The sequence below is a fragment of the Copadichromis virginalis genome, linkage group LG3, assembly GCF_057382275.1.
Source record: "Copadichromis virginalis isolate Kocher_CV1m ecotype Utaka linkage group LG3, C_Virginalis_male_GT1.1, whole genome shotgun sequence".
Classification (NCBI taxonomy): Eukaryota; Metazoa; Chordata; class Actinopteri; order Cichliformes; family Cichlidae; genus Copadichromis; species Copadichromis virginalis.
The window spans coordinates 23,581,880-23,600,941 of record NC_140620.1 but is presented as its reverse complement, the minus strand read 5'-3'; the positions used below and the strand labels follow the sequence as shown (position 1 = coordinate 23,600,941).

The 19,062-nt window shown below is 37.2% G+C and overlaps 2 protein-coding genes across 2 annotated transcripts; one reads left to right on the top strand and one right to left on the bottom strand.

Annotated features, from left to right (window-relative positions):
- Positions 1-4,280: 4,280 nt before the first annotated feature.
- LOC146713521 (uncharacterized) lies at positions 4,281-9,155 on the top strand. The gene is made up of 7 exons (XM_085448699.1): positions 4,281-4,474; positions 4,847-5,092; positions 6,551-6,709; positions 6,837-6,887; positions 7,978-8,052; positions 8,268-8,333; positions 8,786-9,155. Exons 1-7 carry the CDS (start codon positions 4,312-4,314, stop codon positions 8,875-8,877), a joined length of 852 nt encoding a protein of 283 aa, XP_085304825.1. The 5' UTR covers positions 4,281-4,311; the 3' UTR covers positions 8,878-9,155.
- Positions 9,156-10,096: 941 nt separating this feature from the next.
- On the bottom strand, positions 10,097-18,837 carry LOC146713520 (butyrophilin subfamily 2 member A2-like). The gene is made up of 6 exons (XM_085448632.1): positions 18,764-18,837; positions 13,448-13,595; positions 12,865-13,206; positions 12,297-12,584; positions 12,074-12,193; positions 10,097-11,970 (listed from the first exon to the last, which is right to left on the bottom strand). The coding sequence occupies exons 2-6, from the start codon at positions 13,554-13,556 to the stop codon at positions 11,438-11,440; spliced, it is 1,392 nt and encodes a 463-aa protein (XP_085304758.1). The 5' UTR covers positions 13,557-13,595; positions 18,764-18,837; the 3' UTR covers positions 10,097-11,437.
- Between the last annotated feature and the right edge of the window lie 225 nt (positions 18,838-19,062).

The window sequence follows — 19,062 nt, the reverse complement described above, 5'->3', positions numbered from 1 at the left end:
GCTAATTGTTATTTACTAGCTAATCTTAAATGACTGTTCAGTACAGAAATGAAGACCAACTATCATGTTTTACAGTCCCATGGTCTCAGCCTCAGATACTCAACTAATCAAAGTGATGTCATGACAAAAATCAATGACCAACAAAACATTTTTTCTCCTTCATTTCTGTCAAACAAAGCTGTATGTAACGTTTCTCGCGGTTAGTATCATGGTTGCTAGGCAACCTGAACAGTGCGACGAAGGCTAGACCGTCCCATTTCACAAGCCTCTTACACTGAACCAAAATATAAACGCAACACTTTTGTTTTTGCTCCCATTTTTCACGAGCTGAACTTAAAGATGTGAAACATTTTCTACAAACACAAAGGACCCATTACTATCAAATACTGTTCACAAATCTGTCTAAATCTGTGTTAGTGAGAACTTCAGGTTTGCCGAGATAATCCGTCCCACCTCACAGGTGTGGCATGTCGAGGTGCTGATTAGACAGCATGAACATTGCACAGGTGTGCCTTAGACTGCCCACAATAAAAGGCCACTCTGAAATATGCAGTTTGCTGCATATTTCAGAGTGCATCCCATCTCAACTGCATCTCTGTTTTAATGTATAGCATAGAATAGATATGTACAGTACAAATGAGCCATGAGGAGGAAAAAAGCCATTTTGTAATAATTTATTTATGAATTGTAATGAAGCTTTTTTTTTGTGTGTGTCCCGTTTGGATCTTTAGCCATCAGAATTGTTGTCTTAAGGCCAAGAGAGATGCCAAGCGGATTTATTTTACCAAGTGGATCATCATGGCCTTGCCATATTGGTCCATTTGATTGACCTTTATTATAATTACGAATTTATTTTATTTTCGGTTGCTACAAATGGGACAGACATGACTGGGGGATAGGAAAGGGAGAAAGAATGAAAGAGAGGGAGAGAAAGAAAATCAGAGGGGAGAAGAGAGGGTGAGAAGGGGGGGAAGAAAGAAAAAAAACAAAAACAAACAAAGCACCTGGGTCACCTGTATGGAGAAAAAAAACAGAAGGGAAAGCAAACAGCAAAGAGCAACATAATAAAAAAAAACAATAAACTAGCTAGCAGTAGTTATCAATAGTTACTAAATAATAAACAATATTGTGCAGCACGCAAGATAGACAGCGCACAGTGTGCTTTGAGGCAGCGGCCAAGAAAGCTGTAGTCCGCGTCTGTGAATACCCGTGTGTACACCTGTGTGCATACCTGTGTGGATCAGCATGCTTGCATTCCAAAGGTTTCTCCATGTAATGATCTGCTAGAGGGTGTGGGGGGGCCACAGCCCTGTCCTCTATGGTATCAAGCAGGTATGGAGGAGATCAAAACTCCAGACATCCAGAGGCCCCCAGAACACAAGAGACCAAGGAAGACCCACAGAGGGGCAGCTGCGCCACTGTCCCAGTAAGAGCTGAGGAGAGTCCCAGATGAGGGCTCATTCAGCAGCCGCGGAGCAGAAGCCAGGGGGAGTTGCAGTGACGCGCCCGTGAGCTCCGCCGGCAGCCAGCTGTGCCTGAGTGACCGAGCCCCAGGCCGAGAGGCCGGGGGCACCCCACCTCCGAAGTGGCCCGAGCGAGCCCCAGGCCCCAGGCCCTGATAAGCGTCTGCCAAGGAGTGAGCCGGCGTGTACCTGGACGCCCATCCCCAGACACAAAGAACCACCAACGCACCGATGTCTGAGGGAGTCCGCCACTGGCAGGGGAAGTGGTAATGAAGCTTAAAAAAATATAATGGGATACCTGGGACAACATGAACTATATGGAAAAAAATATTATGCCACACCACTTAATCTGAATCTTTCCTAAAAAAAATGTTGTGTGGATTAAAATGCCATAATGATTCAGGAGATTTTAAGCATTCTTTTAGCTTATAGCTTTAGCTGTACATTCTCTCCTTAAATGTACAGTTCAGGTCCATGAAGTCCAGACGGCCAAAACCACCTTTATCTTTAGGTCAAAAGGCAATGATTTGTTCTTAGTCTCATTAAATCAAGCACCTATGCTTCTACAAACCTGGTCACTGATTTAAAGGGTTGTACTGCAATAGGAACAAGACCGTTTGTCTTTCGCTCCTGGGAAAATTCCACAGTCATATGTTGTGTTATTTCAAAATGGCTTTTAGGAATCACAGTAACTCAGCCACAAAGTGGAAGAAAAAAAGTTACAAAGCAGGGGTCGCCAAGTGGTTAGAGCCATAGTGCTTTAAAGTTCTCTCTATTACCCAAACTCTGCTGATTCTGCAGTAACTTCAGAAATCTTAAACTATGGCATTACCATCAGCCATCAGCAAAAACAAAAACAAAAAAACACGGTGCACTGTGGGTTTCTATGACTGTATTTTTTAAATTTTCACCAGATGCCAAAAAGTAGGCTGACTGATCAAAATCTAAAATTGAGAAAACACAAAATTCAATAAATAAAAGGGCATAAAACAAATAATAGTCTGTAGGGACATTTTCATGCAATCACATGTGTTTGAAATGGAACCCTGTTGGGCCTCAGTCACCACAGAAGCACAGGAAGAGGAAGTTCATACAAAATAATATATCCTCAATTTAGTCTGATGCTCATGCAGTCAGCAGCAAGACAGCATGGAGGTCAGATTTCCCACCATCAGAATTTGTAAGTACTGACATTGTCTTAAAAAAATACATGGATAGACTGAAGGGCAAATTAATATATCCAAAATACAGCCATATATTTTGCATGTATTTTTATGGTGAGCTGTTTGTAACAGCTGTTTTTAACAGCTCACTAATAAATGCATAGGACTTATTATTAATGATGCAAAAAACCCAAAAAAAACCATGGTCATGCTTTATAATATGAACCATAAATAAGGTGCAAGTACCCTATTCTAACGTGCATTTTGCAGACAACAAGGCACAAATACACCGTACTTACATGCAGTTTGCAAGCAACAAGTCAGGTTTTTGCAAGAAGCAATGAACAAAGTACACTGTAAGTACAACTCATGTTTTTGAAGTCAACGATGAAACAAGTAGATTGTAAGTACTGTGTACTTTCTAAAATGTGAGTCACCTGCAAGACCCCCGAAACAATTAAAAAATTACACTGTACCACACATGACTAAGGCACAAGTAGCCTGTACTTTCATGAAATATGAAATATGAAATATTTCAATAATAACATAAAATTTAATTAGGTAATTTTAATACTGGGTGATTTCATGGTAAAATCCTGGGAAAAAAAACCCAACAACTATATTTCCCCATCTTGGATCTTCTGCCAGTAGATTCCTGCAAAATGCAAGTAAATACAGGGTACTTGTGCTTCATTAGCTGGTTGTGTTAAAAAGTGTTATCAAAAACACTGACAAAAATATTAAATGTTAAAAGTCTCATTCTTAACCTTTTCAGTGCTGAATGTTCTGTTGCTGTTGGTTACAGTAGCTGAATTCAGTGATTCTCAAACACATAGTAAGTTTTTAATTATTCATGTTGTTTTTTGTGTTTTTTAAGTGTCTGTGTGTGTGTGGATGTAATAGTGTGTGTAATAGATTTTATAATCTCTTAACAATCTGAATGTTTTTGAAACTAATGCAGTTGTTGTTTTCCAGCTAAAAATAGAGCTACAACATAAACCTCTAAAACAGTTCTGAAATAGCCCCCTATATGTATATATATGTATATATGTGTTGCATATATATATATATATATATATATATATATATATATATATATATATATATATGTGTGTGTGTGTGTGTGTGTGTGTGTGTGTGATATTTATTTATGGAATGAAATTTGTATATATGTAGAATTATCTACTGAATATATTTAATGAAAAGTGACATTAAATTTGTTTGCATTTTTATGACTTATCTTGGATGTAAAATGGTATAACGGTTTCAGTGATATGGTATTATGTGTTATCATGTGCTTCAGCTTCTGCTTGACATGTTATCTCAGTTGACATCTCCATCTTTGATTGATAATTTCTCTCAAGTATTGTGCAAAATCTTCTCTTCGTTTGATCAGCTGTCACAAAACAGTTGTCAAACTCTTCAAACTACTGAAATAGTTCTGCTGTTGCCATTTTGTAAAGGCAGATAATTCAGAAAACCTTAACTATCAACATGAGGTTCATTTATTCTATATATCCAAGTTTTATTCTATATATTCAGACATTGATGGCAGAGTCTTTATTTGATTTTCTGTCTCAGATTCAGGTTTTCCTCAAGTTGTTCCAAACAGGCAGCAGTTCTTTCAAAGAGAGGCTGTCAATATCAGCTGTGAAGGGCTAAATGGGCTGACTAGATGGAGAGTGATGAAAAAGATAAATGGAGATGTTAGACCATGTGCTTTAAACTGGGAAACATCGATTGGACCTTGCAAAATTAGTAATGCATATCCATCATCTGACAGTGGAGAATACTGGTGTGAATATGGAGGAATACAAAAAAGCAACTCTGTCAACATCACTGTAGCTGGTATGTACATAGAAAAGCAATTATGTGTTAACATATTTAGTCCATTCACCATTTTTTTCTGTTAAGTATATCGATTACAGTAATGCACAATGTCATATTTGATATATATTTTCATAACACTAAGGGATAATTTTTCTTCATAAAATGCATCACAATCATAATAAAATAACACAAATACATATATATTTACTGCATGTGCATTGTAATAATCAGAAGTATCATATGTTTTGAAAGAGATTTCTATTTAAAAATGATGTGAGCTATTATTGTTAGTAATGAATGAATATAATTAATGATTTCCATATATGTATAATTTTAAAAATATCACTTTTTGAAACAATAACTGTTACACATTCTGCTATTTAAATTTAGAAAGTCATGTGATCCTGGAGTTTCCTGTCCAACCTGTGATACAGGGAGAAAATGTGACCTTGCATTGTAGAAAAAAGGATGCAAACTCCAACTACACTGCAGAATTCTATAAAAATGGCGTCTCCATTGGGAGCAGCTCATCAGGAAACATAATGATTCCCACTGTATCCAAATCTGATGAAGGACTCTACAAATGTAGCATTGCTGATGCTGGAGAATCACCAGAGAGCTGGCTTAGTGTTGGAAGTAAGATGCATCAATATTTTCCCCCCAAAAATGGAGACAAACTTTTTATCTGTGGCAGCAAAGATGGACCTGATCACACTTGAATGCTTTTCAGCATCTTTATTCACTCAGTTTCTTGCGTCATACACTCACAGCCGCAGCTTTTTAGCTGCCAGCCACATGTACACAGCAACAACACAGTCAGGACCCAGTTCACCCTTATATGCAGGGGAGGCATGACGAGCTGATGCAGCTAAGGTGTGTCTGTCTCACCTTAGTACCCAAACTATATTTTAAAGCTTCATGATAAAGTGTGTAAATGAGAAATAATATATGGTCCATGATGAACATAGCCACGGTTCAAAGAGACATCAGAATAATGCCTTTACATGTCATTTTTGGAGGTTCAGTCCTGAAGTTGGTTGTTTTGTAACATAAGGCAACATCTTTATTTCGATATCTAATGATAGTCTGGTGTTGATGTCCATAGGATTGCTGTACACAGGTATGTGTAGTCAAAATGTGGTTGTTGTTGACATCTCTTTTTTTTTTAACAACAAACTTTTAGGTTATATTGAAATATCTGAAGTTCTTGTGGTGTTATTCTTAGTAAGGGTTTAGTTGACGTTTAGTCTAGTTGTGTTTTCACCCATGTCTCTGTGTTTGTGTCTTTTCCTGTCTTTTGTGTTAGTCTGTCATAGGTTTCTTGTCTGCGTGTTCATGTTGTCAAGTTTGTGTTATCATGTTATCATGTCTACGTCTCTACATGTTTCCTGTTTTATTTTGTAAGTCTTGTGTTTCTTTGTTCAGTGTTTAGTTTCACTATTCTCCTACGATGTTGTTATGTTCATTTGTGCCAACTGTTTCACTATGTGTTTCTACTTCCCCTGATTACCTCCCATGTGCATTTAGTCTGTGCGTTGTCATTCAGTCTTTGTGAGGTCATCTGTTTTTCTTTACTCCAAATCACAGCGAGATTAAGGCGTTCAGGTTATGTTCATGTTCATGCTTCTTGTCCATACAAACTCTTCATAGTTTTTCACATACGCCTGTGCAGAACCGTATTCATGTCACTGTTTTCGTAGTCACTGTTTCTTCCGATTTAAGCCTTAGTTTAGTTTTGTCCCAGTTCTTTTTTTTACCTTGGTTTGTGTACTCATGTTGTCACCCTCTATAAGAGGCTCACTTTTTGTTTGTCAAAGTTATTTGTTGTCTATCATTCACGCAACACACAGTCAGCTCCAGCTGCCTTTCGTTGTCCCATGTTTCCTAGCACATCTTTTCTATTGGCTAATGATTGGATCAGTATGCCACCTTCTGAAATGGGACTAAATCATATTGGGTATACATAATTGTCTTGAATAGGATTTATTTAAGTTTTTACATGAATATATATATATATATATATATATATATATATATAGTAATTTAAAACATTTTAATCATTTCTAATGCACATTGCAATTATCTTTCTTGCAGGTCATCCTACAGTGCCTTACTTAGAGATCTACCTGGGGCTCTGCATTGGTTTGGGTGTTTTATTGGTGGTCATTCTGCTAATATTGGTAGGAGTGTTTCAACGTAATAAACATCAACAAACCATCAGAAATCACACAGAAGAAACTTCTTTGACACCAGGTATGTTGACAGTATGCTAATCAAAGCACGTCTTTTTATTTTATAACAATAAGCATGCTTAGTGTTTCCTGGTGGATATTAATAATAATAAATTTTTTCTTGTTTATTTTGTCTTTTTTATAAGAAGGTGCTCAAAATTCTACTGCCTCCTTCCAGTCTCCCTCTTCTGCACAAACAGGTCAGGAAGGCCAACATTTGTTTAGGAATAAAAAACATGAATTTCAAATCTACAGGATCATGGAAATTAGAAACACAGTCCTTTAGTAAACCGTATACCCTAGGACATGCACCTGCCATTGTATTGTTTGGTCTGTGATTTTAGTCCCTCAGCAGTTTTTTTAGTGTTAATTTTGATATCAAATGTTTCATTTAGCTTTTAATTTAGTTTAATTTTATTTTTTTTGTGGATAAAACAAAATTTAGGCATCTAAATCTTTTGAATTTTAATCTTGTCTTAGTTGACTGAATATGATTAATACCTTTGATTAGAGCAGACCTTTGATTAAAATTGTTGAATAAAACATCATCTTGTTTTAGTCATAATTTAGTCAACTAAATTCATAGTTTTAGTCGACTAAATATCATAAGACTTTAGGAGACTAAAAATGTATTCAGTTGACTGAAATAGAAAGTATAAAAGTTTGAAGTATTTCGACTGGTGTGTTTCTCCAGACAACTTATTTTCCTTGACATAAAATGTGTCTCTATATCCACTCTTAACATTTTGTCACATTTTCATGAGACACGGGGAGCACGAGAGCTAGATCTACCTTCCCCTCTGCAAAAAAAGGGTTTACCATTTCCCAGTATAGCCTTACTGCACAAGCAAGATTGGTCAATTATTTTTATTAGGCAACATGCTGTTATCATTTTTTGTATATAAATTGCATGTTACTATTATGAAACAAATTGTGTTGTGTTTTCATGTGGTAGAAGCATATATCCTATAAATATGTGCCACTCTACTGGTATGTGGTTGCTAGGAAAGACAATGACATTGTAATAACTAATATAAATACGAACTATCAGGGTCCTAAGATATAAGTAATATAATTTAATTTAGTAGTAACTTGTTGACCAAAAACAACAACACAACATTTTAACCATCACTCTTGTTTTGTCATTTCTCTTTCATTTTACTATCTTTACTTTGAGATGGTTATCATATAGAGAAAGTGTCTAGAATGAGAGATTTAAAAAAATGTAACTAAATTGTCTGCCCATATCTTTATACTTTGTTTAAGGTTTGGCTTATCTCTATATTTCAGTGCCTGCAGTGGTAAGCAGAGCTGAACAAAACAATGAGACATATTCCCTCATCACAAAACCAAGAATGCCAAAAGGTAATTTGCCTAAACTGGAAAACATTGAAGTTATAATACCCTTAATTGCTTAAAAGGCCTAGTGGAAGAGAAATATGCTATCATATAAAAAGTAACATCTTCCAGAAGTCCACACATCACATTTTCACAGCCGGAAATAAGTGAGGACAATTTACATTTAAATGTAATGAAAAGAAAAATCATTCTTATGATGCTTTGCTGTTATATGCCTGCAGAGGACCATGCACTTGAATCAGTCCAGGAGACGTATTCTATAGTCAGAAAACCCAGCAATGTGAAAGGTAACTGACACTGAAAAGATTTAACATCCTTTATGCTCACCACTATGTTTTGAGAACAACTAAAATGCATCTTAGTTTTGGTGCTTTTGGGGGATTTCTGACAGTGATGTTATATATTTTTTTTCTTTTTGATTTATATTTCTTTTAAACACACCGTGTGTGTTTCATGTTGTTTCATGTTATTTTGAGCTTTGTTTTGTGAATCTCAGAAAAAAAAAAAACCCACACAAGAAACTGAAAAAAAAAATATGTTGATGAGTCCCCTCGGTTTATCAGATTTAAAACAGTTAGATAACACTGTTTTAAATTTGGAGCCTTAATTTGTCATAGTTGGCAAAAAATTTGAAATTATTAGTTGGTTCAAATATAGTTTCCAATATTTCCAATATAGCTCTGTTGTTATTTAAAAATAACCAAACAACTGTTTTGAAATTGATTGTGTCTCCAAACAGAGCTGGCAGCAGCGAGCTGGTTGCAGAGAGGTGCCAGTCAACGAATTACTAGCATGGATCCGGATAACTTTTACTGTGCAATACAAAATTAAAAGTAAAGGGAATGCTAGTCTTCAGTGTGCCTTTTAATTCCTTTGGAAAAATTGGCATTTATATAAAATACAATGAAACATTTTTGTTGTTATTAGCACATTTCATTCCTCTTGTATAAACAATAAATGTCTAATTGGTGAAAAGATGGCTGTTTATAGAAACTTGCAAACATCTCACCCTCATGGTTTGCTTTGTTAATTATCTCCATTCTTCATCTGAGAGTAAAACGTCTGCCACTTCACATCATCATGTCTATTTTAAAGGGTAGCAGTTTTTTTTTTTAAAAATAGTGAAGCCCGGGTCTATTTGCTTTGCCTCATGCCTCATTATAGATATGAATACACTGTTGCAATTTTTCAATATACTCACTGTGGCTTCTGTGGCAACACAGTGTGTCAAATGTTAGTGTTGTGTCAGCTATCAACAGAATATCCGTTTATGGTACAGATGGTGATACTGTCAACACAAGGTGTTGAAGGTGGGAGAATAAATTTAATGCAAAAAAATCTGCGTTTTGTTATAAAAGAAATTTATCTAAGATTATTATGTTGTTAGCTAGTTTTGTGAGTTGTTTTCATATATATATATATATATATATATATATATATATATATAATTGATTTATTTCTAATTTTTTGTAATATGTTTGGTGTGGACTCTTATTAAAAACACTGGCCTAACAACTCATTTGTGGTTAATATAATTATTTATTGTTGCTATAGTGAATTGACATAGTAAGGTATTTAATCTCAGAATTCTTTCCTCACACAACAGAGCTATTTCTTCAGCATTGTGACCAGCACTAGAAGTACTCCAAGTTGTATTTTTTCCCCTCCTGGTTTCAAATCAGGAAACTTTTGCATGCAAAATGAATGTGATAACATCAACATCACAAACCTCCTTTGTTTAGTCACAAAAGAACGTAAAGGACACAAATATTTTTTTAGCAGTACAGGTGGAAAATCAATGTTAAAGGGCAACATTTAGTACTCCAAGGTAGTAGTGAGACATGTTTTATGATTTAAAGATGGTGAAAAGTAAATGGACTCTATACACCATGTTTCATTCCCCCTTTTAAGAAACACATTCATAAAAAAACATTTTTCTTTGTTTCTATGTCATTTCTGTGCTGGTGTGATGGAAGAGGAAGCTAGGCACAGGGTGAGATGGAGATCAGTAATCCACTGTGGCAAATCTCAAAGGGAATGGACGGAGAAGTACTGTTTTATCTGTGAAATAACTTTTTTTTGACAACTGTTGCATTTTAGGGGAAAAATGAAATTAAGATCGTTAGATATCCAAGTCACCTCATCTGTCTCGTCCAATGAAGATCTAAGCACTGAAACATCAGGTTAATGGAGAGACTTGATGTGTTTTTTTCTTTCTACCACATCTGTCACCTTGCAATGTTTAAGAACTGTACAGTAAAAACATCCTCCAAGATGACTTGTAAAGTATCAGCTGGGTACTTGTGCCTACTTTGTACAACTTTCAGCTTGCAGTAAATGTATTACGAAACTGTTGAAGACAGTAACTTTTTAAAGACATCACTGTGTACGTTTACAGTATTTTATATAGCCACCATGTATTGAAGTAGCTATTAACTGTAAATAAGCTGAACTGGAAATTTTCTCATGTGGTTATTACTCTGTTCATCAGAGTTTGTTTATTAAGAGATGTCCATTCAGCATAACAGTTCATCTTTTACTGTCAACTAGATGATGCTGCTGATATGAAGAGCTATTAATACACTGACTGGTAATGATAGTTTCACTTGTAACCACACACACACACACACACCAGGCTTAAAAACATGACATCATGTGACAGATCGTAACTATCTTTAAATATCTGGTGCATTTAATAGTGATGGTACATTCTGCTGATAATGTGAATTCTGCTGTCACGGTACTAACTTATTTTACACGTTTTAATGTCTTATTTGACATCTTGACACAACCTTTGTGAATTTTTTTTTCTTAAACAAAATAGAACTACACACTTGCAGTATATCCAAAGCAAAACTTTAGCTTTAGAAAGACAAAATTAAAGACAGAAAGCAATCAGATAACAAATAGATTTGGAAACTGTGATGCAGAATGTGAATGTATGAACTGGTACATGGCACCAAAATGCACTAATATTCAGTTTATATTAAGGTCATCACCAGTGTTGGGTTGTCATTACCAGTAAGAAAAGAAAAAAGCCACACAAAAATGCCATTTCCTTGACACAGGCAACTCTATCTTGCATCGGTATCTACTCATATACTGTTGTCATAAATCTTATGGCCACTAGAGGTCACTGAGTTATTTTAAACATTGTGTGAGTGGGGCAACTCAACCAATGCCTTCTACTGTGTTTATCTGGTGATGACAGGGTCTCTTCTGTGGAAGAAATAAAAGTCATCTTCTCTTTACTTCAGCTGCTGCTGTTGATGTTGTTTTATTTATGAACTCTTTCCTGTAGTGGTTATGTCAATGTTAGAGACTCTTCATTAAATGAATAATGTGACTGTTTTAGGCTTTACTTTTATGCCTCTGGTCTGTCTGATTGGAGTTACATTTGAACTTCATTTCTGTTCTTTATTTTCTCCAACTGTTCAAGAATTGTTTCTAAAGTCTTGTCTAATTCTTCCTTCTTCTCTGTCATTACCTGAACCGCATACACTACTGATTCGTTTTCGTGTATTTTTTTATCAAGAGCTTGCTTCATTGAACGAAAAATATTTTTTGTTTCCTCATCTTGATTTATTTTTGCAGACTGTATATTATTTTGTTCTGTTGGTTGCATATTTGTTACCAGTTGACTCTGATTTTTATCTTGCTGTTTCTCTAGCTCCCGCACTTCGGAAGTAAGTTCATCAATATCTTTTTCTAAATTAAATTTATGATTCATTAATAAGTTAACCGCCGTTAACAAATGAAATTTGTCTAATGCTTGTTTTTCTTTTTGAGCCTCAAGATTTTCTTGTTTTGTATTTATGTCAACAGTGTCAATACAGTCTTCGGTGAGATGCTTTGTTTCTCCTTTCTCCTCAGTGTCGAGCTGAAGTGATCTGTGATCAGAGGACGTTCTTGTGAAGTTTCTTCCTGTTGTACAAAAGAAAGTCATTTAAATTCACAGAAATCTATTATCCTATAATTTTTTTAAGAAAATATTTTTTTTGTCACTTTTTACAACAAGATACTGTACCTCGGTGTTTAGAACGATATTTCCACACAACTAAGACAACTGCAAGAATTAGCAAGACTGTCACAACAACAGCAATGGTGATGTGAGCCGCAGAACTACATGAGGGGTTAAATAAATCACCTGGAATGAGAACACACAGGATATCAACATGTAGGCTGCAGCAATTTTACACAAAAAATACATAAAACTATAACTAAATACTTTGTGTGTTTGATTTTTTTACCTGGAACATGTATGTGTGTCTCTCTGCTCTGGTTGGTGTTCCTCTGTTGGACTCTGCAGGTGATGTTGTTGCTGTGTCTCTTCTCCACAGTCACTCTGCTGCTGACAGTATAGAGGTCATCAGGACCTCTGAGGGTCTCTGCAGGTCCAGCAGAGAGGAGGTTTCCCTCACCGTCCAACCACAGCAGCTCAGGCTCTGGATACCAGCCTGCAGACTCACACTGTAACACCACTTTACCGCTGTCCTCACTGTTCCTCATTACAGTGATGGTAAGTGATGAAACTACACCTAATTTTGAAAAGGGAAAACACATTAGTCACCATAACTAGTAGCAACACTAAAGGGCCATTAAATTTATTGCAAATGCACTGAATACTTGTACACCAACTGTATTTAAACCATTTAACAGTGACATGAAAAACACTATTCTACTATTCTGTTTTTTTTTACCCTTATGATTTTTTACTACTAACAATGTTGTTTTTTTTCTAAACTAAATATTGACTGATGATTTCCAACATTAGATCTCATTTTGAGCTTTCTGTGCAAAGACTATATCTCCACTTACCAACAACAAGCTCAACGCTGGTTTGTCCACTAAGCGCAGGACTGAAGCATTTGTATGATCCCCTATCTGACAGTTTCACTTTGGAGAGTTTTAGTGAAATGTCTCCGAGCTTCAGGTTGTTAATGGGTAGTGATGTTCTTTCCATGTAGGCTTCATTTTTTTTATTCACGAGCTCCACGCCGTCACGCCAAACATGCACAAATTTAGGTGTGAGGTCAGATCGTGTCCACTCTACTGTCATATCAGCAGCATTCACAGCAGGATCCAGATGACATGGTAACACAGTGTCATCACCAACTATTGCCACAACTGGCTCAGATGGACCAACCACCTGAGACACACCTAAAGGAAAATTACAAATACTTGTCATTTTTGAGAAAGTTACCAAACATTGTTTTATTAGTTTCTGATTAGATTATTTTAAACAGAGGTTCAGAAGCCCAGGTGTTTTACATTTGCTGTTTTAGCCTGTGGCATAAATTAAATGACTGACATTTAATCAATAACAGAAATATTTGTGTAATTAATAGACTTAGATGTGTTGCATAATTTGTGTAACTCCATAATGATAAGACTTATTTACCTCCACAAAACTGTGCTAAGTGAAAGAAAAAAATAAAGTGATGAAAAAGGAAGACACAGATGGCCCCAAGTGGCATTTTACAGCATCGTCCATCCTTCAGGCAAAACATTGTAGATGTAGACTGAAGTGAAAAATATGGGAAAAAATCCTAAAATGCACAGAAAATTGAACATTATTCATACAAATAACCACTATAAACAATTATGATTTAGCTTTTCACATCACAATTGTAGACATATAAAGCATCTTGAGGCAACTGGGGCAACTACAGAAGAACCTTATCTGTTAATCATTGATAAAGGACAATATGTCCCTTGTTTAATGAGGCTTGTTTGATATGGCATATCAGAGCATTTAGAGTTTACTGGCTGTGTTGCCTGCGTGGACGTGTCCTACCCTCTTTCCAGCCTTATGTACCACCTCTGTGTAGAGCTATTTCTCCACAGAGAGGAGGCACCCAGGCAATTTGTACTTAAGGCCAGAGAGTCTTTAGTCTCTGGTGGGCAGTTACAGTTTATATTATTACATTTTTGTTAGACAAATAAAAGGACACAAAAATATCTGTTTTAGCCCTTATGTCCTCCTCAAATTTTGCACCGTTGCAACACCTTTGTAGACAAAAATGTACACTGACAATAGCTTTCATAAAATCCTAATACAGCAATATTTTTTTCTGTCCTTTTCCCCAAAAATAACCAACTTGAGCGCTTTTCAAAATGATCAAACATTAAATAATTTTCAAGGTTTGAACGCTTTAAATGCCAGTTTAAACATTTGAATCATTACTTATCTATGAAAAAACTGACAAAACCTATGTTTTTTTTCCATATATGTGTCTGTGTTTTTGAGGATTTTATGGCAGATGTTGTAACAGTGAGATTGTCATGTAAATGTGCTGTGCAAGGCAGAATGAGGACCCAAAAACAGGACTCAATACTCATAAGAACAACATGAAGAAGGAGCTTAATTTCATTGTAAAAACTTCAAACACTACCTTATTTTCTGCACCCTAAGACACACTTAAAATCCTTGAATTTTCACAAAAATCGACAGTGCACCTGATAATCCAGTGCACCTTATATGTATTCTGGTTGTGCTTACTGACCTTGAACCAAACTTATGTGGTACACGGCGCTCAAAGACCTGTCAGAAAATGTTTTAGTACGACTTTGGAAGCCGCACCACTTGATGGATTGTCGGAGCATTACGGCTACCGTAGGCAGGAGCCTTCATAGTTTTATTTTTGAAATACACCAATTTTTATATACTGCAGGAAAAACTAAAATAGATATTATGATGCAAATTTGCAAAAAAAAGCAGCATATGCATCAAAATAAACTATTTCCAGCAGTGCAATATGAGTCTTAAGCATCCCAGAAACGACACAGAAAGTCATAAAGTCAAACATAACTTTTAAAAACACCTGTATAGGCTCATGAGGCCCTGATGGTAAAAAACTACATTTCCACGAAAATGACGTCACGTCACGTTTTGGGTAGGTCATGGCGGACATGCGATAGTTCGTGCTGATGGACGTAGGAAGTGTTACAAACAGCTGATCGGATCGGCAAAGTGTGTTTCTGGAATATTTTGTTTTTGTTCCTGCAAGTGCTTTTTATGCAGTTTTTTGCAAAGCTATATGTGGAAGAAAACTGTGACCTAGGACAAGCTGATGGCATAAGATGTAAGTACAACTCCTCCAGTCTCATATGCAAAAAAAAATTTTGCGCCAGCTTAAAAATAGTTACGCAAAACAGAGCGTGCCTGCTCTGATCGGTTTTAAGGGGTTAATGTGCCTTTTAATCTGATGTGCCTTATGTATGAAATCAGACCCGTTCATCGGCAGCGTGCTTAATAATCCGGTGCTCTTTATGGTCCTAAAATATGGTAAATTGGAGACACGAAACCAAAACTGCAAACTAGAAACAAGGAACTAAAACTAGAAAACAGGGAAATTGGTAAACTAGAACTAGACAAACCAGGAGGAAATTCACAGCTTCAAGGAACACAGAGAAACAACACAGCAACGTGGGACAACGCAACAATGTGCAGAGGAAATAACAGAGTCTAAATACACAAATAATAACAATTGAATGAGACACAGGACGAAAACACAGCTGGAACAAATCTGACAAGGATTGAGACAAGGAGGAAGCAAACTGAAAACACTGAACACAGGACTTGGAACTGTCAAAATAAAACAGGAACAGACAGAGACTCAAGACATGCAAGATTAACAGTAACTGGGAGACATGTACGAGAGACATGGAAAAACAAGGAAACTGAACCATGAACAATACTAAATCACAAATAAAGGAGGAGGAGACTGAAGAAGTTGCTTGATTCAGTAAAAGGAGATGTTACAATCCTTACAATCCTTTTACCCAATGCATTCATTGGGTGTTTTGCCATTTACAGTAAACATCCTCATCCAAGGAGGCATTGCCAGGGTTGATCAGTGTCACTGATTCATGTTAAACTGTTATTTCTGTGCCAGAAGGGGGGCACCTGATCTGGTATCCCACACCTCCCCGCCGGATCGAACTGTACGCTCTACTTCCCCACTGCCTCCCAGAAAAGGGAAAAAGAGGGGGAGGGGAGAAGAGTAACATATATATATTTTTTATGTTATTAAATTAATGTACGTAAGGTGAACTAGCAAACACGCATGTAACACATAGTTACATGCGGCTGTCTTCTTGTTTGATGGCAGACACTACCTTCACCCAAAATGACCAAAGAAAAGTGGAAAACAGCTAAACATGAGAGGTTTTTGGACAAAGTTTGTGTTTTTTTCCAATGTTTAAGCACTGCTTCCAGCCAAGAGTGATACCATATATGCCCTATAGCTGCAGAAAAGGCTAACATTGTTATCTTTTTACAATAAAACAGCTGAACATGAGAGGTTTTTGGACAAAGTGTGTGTTCTCCATTCTATAAGCACCGGTTCGAGCACTGTTTAAGCACCGGCACCGTTTCAAAAGTACCAGTTTGGCACCGGTATCAGATAAAACCTAAACGATCCCCATCCCTAGGTTTCACTACCATCAGGTTAACTGCACAGCCCCCAGGAATCCCTGAGAGAGTTGTATCAGTCAACCAGTAAATTTTCTAGTGTTAGATATTCTACCCTTTTGACGCCCTCTACTGAGACAGGCCCACCATGGGTCAAGTAATCCTCGGCATGTGTCTCACGGTTAGCTGACTACCTTAGCTGCCCGAGTGATGTCAGCCCTCTTTAGTCATAGCCAGTGACTGGTCCTCTCAGCAGTGTTATTTGATTCTCTTATAGCCTGCCTTTGTGCCTTTCCTCTGATTCCAGTCTCTCTAAGTAGTTTTGCTGTTGTACTGGCAACAAAGCCCCTGCACCCCACTTCCACTGAGCAGACCTTGATCTTCCAACCGCTGTCCTCTGCCTCAGCTACCAAGTATGCATACTGCAGTTTCTTACACTCAAATGCTTCCTAATTGCATCCTCCAATGGTACCATCAGCTCAGTGACGTAAGCAAGTTTTCAGGAGTTAGACCAAAGGATGAGGTCTGGTCGCAGAATAGTTGTTACAATCTCTATGGGAAAGATTAGCTTCTAATCTAAGTCACTCATGAAAGTGGAAGATTGAGGAAACATTTCTCCCACTGTAAATGCTACATCCAGATAAACAGAATGAACCTTTTAGGGACTAAATCCCAGAGGATAATTTAAACCTGAAAATGCATGAACACTGGGTCACAGGCTCAGTGCAATGACAATAGTTAGATTTAAGACCGTTATTCGCAATAGAGGTATTTATAAATAACACAGAAGATCATTTTTTAGCTTTTATAGGCAAGCTCTGTAAATAAATATTTATTTAGGATCTGCTACTACTTTACACTGTATTGAATTCGAGTCTGTTTAACCTCAACACCCTGGTTATTTATTTATTTTTTTGATCACAGTTTTAGACATATCATATTGAGAACTAAAAGAAAATTAAGATTCTCATTTAACTTCATGTGACTTCCTGCCTCGTTGCAGCTAAAAGAAACCACCCAAACACAGGATATCTGTCACGGACCCGGCTCCGGGGACTCGGGGTCCGTGGGCAGTGGGGACTATGACTGTTGTTGTTGTTATTATTATTATTTGGTGTGTTGTCTGCACTGCCCCTTGGCACATCTGTATGTAGGCAGGTATGTGTGTGTGTGTGTGTGTATTGCCTTTCTGCTGTGGCCAAGTTACAGGCACCTTCAGCCCTGGGGGCGTGGCCTAACTTGAGGGCTGGCCACACCCGAAGTCCTGGCCGCACACCTGCTCCTCATCTGGGCTCGTCGGGGGAGCTATTTAGATGAGCGATGGAGCTTCCACCCACGCTGGATTATTGCGTTTGACTACACGTCAGTCTTCTAGCAAGTCAAGTCAAGTGAAATGTGAGTGTATGCCTGCTGGGATAAGTTGTAACAGCTGCCTCTATTGTTTTCCACTCAGGAGGAGTGTGGGACGAGAAGGAGCAGTGAGCACGGGGAGTGCAGGGACACTGGAGCAGAGAGCACTACACGGGGACTTTTGGGAAGAAGACACTACACGGGAGTCTGGGAAACTGGGGATTTATTGTTGTTTACTTCACCACCTTGTAAATAAACACTGTTGCACTGAAGAGTCCGGCGTTTGAGTGCTATTTCCCCATCTCCCCATGGTCTGCCAGCCAGACCGTGACAATATCAATGGAAAGCCCAGGATGTATTTCTATTTCTATTTCAGTACATCAGGATTTAGTAGGGTAGCTTAAATAATTTAAAAAGGTATAGATCAAGAAATGCCCATTATGGAGGGCATAAATGAATAGACTGGTTGCTGGGAGGATATTGGCATGTCTTTCTGGCTGAACAGAAAATTCGCCTTATCTTAGATTTCCTGGAATCTACCTGCGCTACTCTCTGAGTGCCTGTGTTTCCCTGCTTCTCATCTTTCAGTCTCTTTATTGTCTTCACTTGTTTATCCTCAGCTGTTATTATTCGAATCCCTTCATTTGATAGCTTTGAAAGTCCTTCAGTTTTCTGTAGACATTCTTCAATCTCGTTTTTCCTTTCTCCAGCTCTTGAGCTGCTGCAGTCAGCTCTGTATTTTATCTCTATTTAGCAAATACATTAAAGAAAAGCACAAAGGCTCAGGAAAGGCTGGAGGTGACCCATCAAACACTCACCAGAAACACAGATCAGCTTAGACTATGACCTTTAATTTTGAAATTTATTTTTAGTGTTTTGTGTTCTTGATTGTTTGTTCTCTTACTCAAAACAAATGAAAAACAAAACGAACAAATAAAAAAATAGACTTACCACAGATAAAGACCCCAGATTCCGACACAGAGATTCAAACTATCTCTGTCAAAGTGAAGTCACTTACTGGAGACGAGCAGGAACTGAGACAAGAATTAATGAGTCACTGAAAACCAGACAATCCAGTCTGATCACCCTCTAGAATTCCTTGTCTATTCATCAGGTGAACAGTGAGCACTATGAACACAGGGACAGGTTCACTTGTGTAAATCACTTGTAAACCAAAGCACAAAATAGTTTCAGCAGTTTGTTATTACCTTCAACAAGGAGCTCATGTTGTTGGTAGTATTTGCATTTCA

What these genes read in the sequence shown, in the direction of transcription:
- LOC146713520 (XM_085448632.1), bottom strand. Translation starts at nt 13,556, where the DNA reads ATGTTTTGCCTGAAGGATGGACGATGCTGTAAAATGCCACTTGGGGCC. An exon ending in CAGCGTTGAGCTTGTTGTTG is followed by an intron (nt 12,585 to 12,864) that starts GTAAGTGGAGAT and finishes TTTCAAAATTAG; the next exon opens with GTGTAGTTTCATCACTTACC. An exon ending in ATATCGTTCTAAACACCGAG is followed by an intron (nt 11,971 to 12,073) that starts GTACAGTATCTT and finishes TTTGTACAACAG; the next exon opens with GAAGAAACTTCACAAGAACG.
- LOC146713521 (XM_085448699.1), top strand. Translation starts at nt 4,312, where the DNA reads ATGAAAAAGATAAATGGAGATGTTAGACCATGTGCTTTAAACTGGGAA. An exon ending in TCCCTCTTCTGCACAAACAG is followed by an intron (nt 6,888 to 7,977) that starts GTCAGGAAGGCC and finishes TCTATATTTCAG; the next exon opens with TGCCTGCAGTGGTAAGCAGA. An exon ending in AAAACCAAGAATGCCAAAAG is followed by an intron (nt 8,053 to 8,267) that starts GTAATTTGCCTA and finishes ATATGCCTGCAG; the next exon opens with AGGACCATGCACTTGAATCA.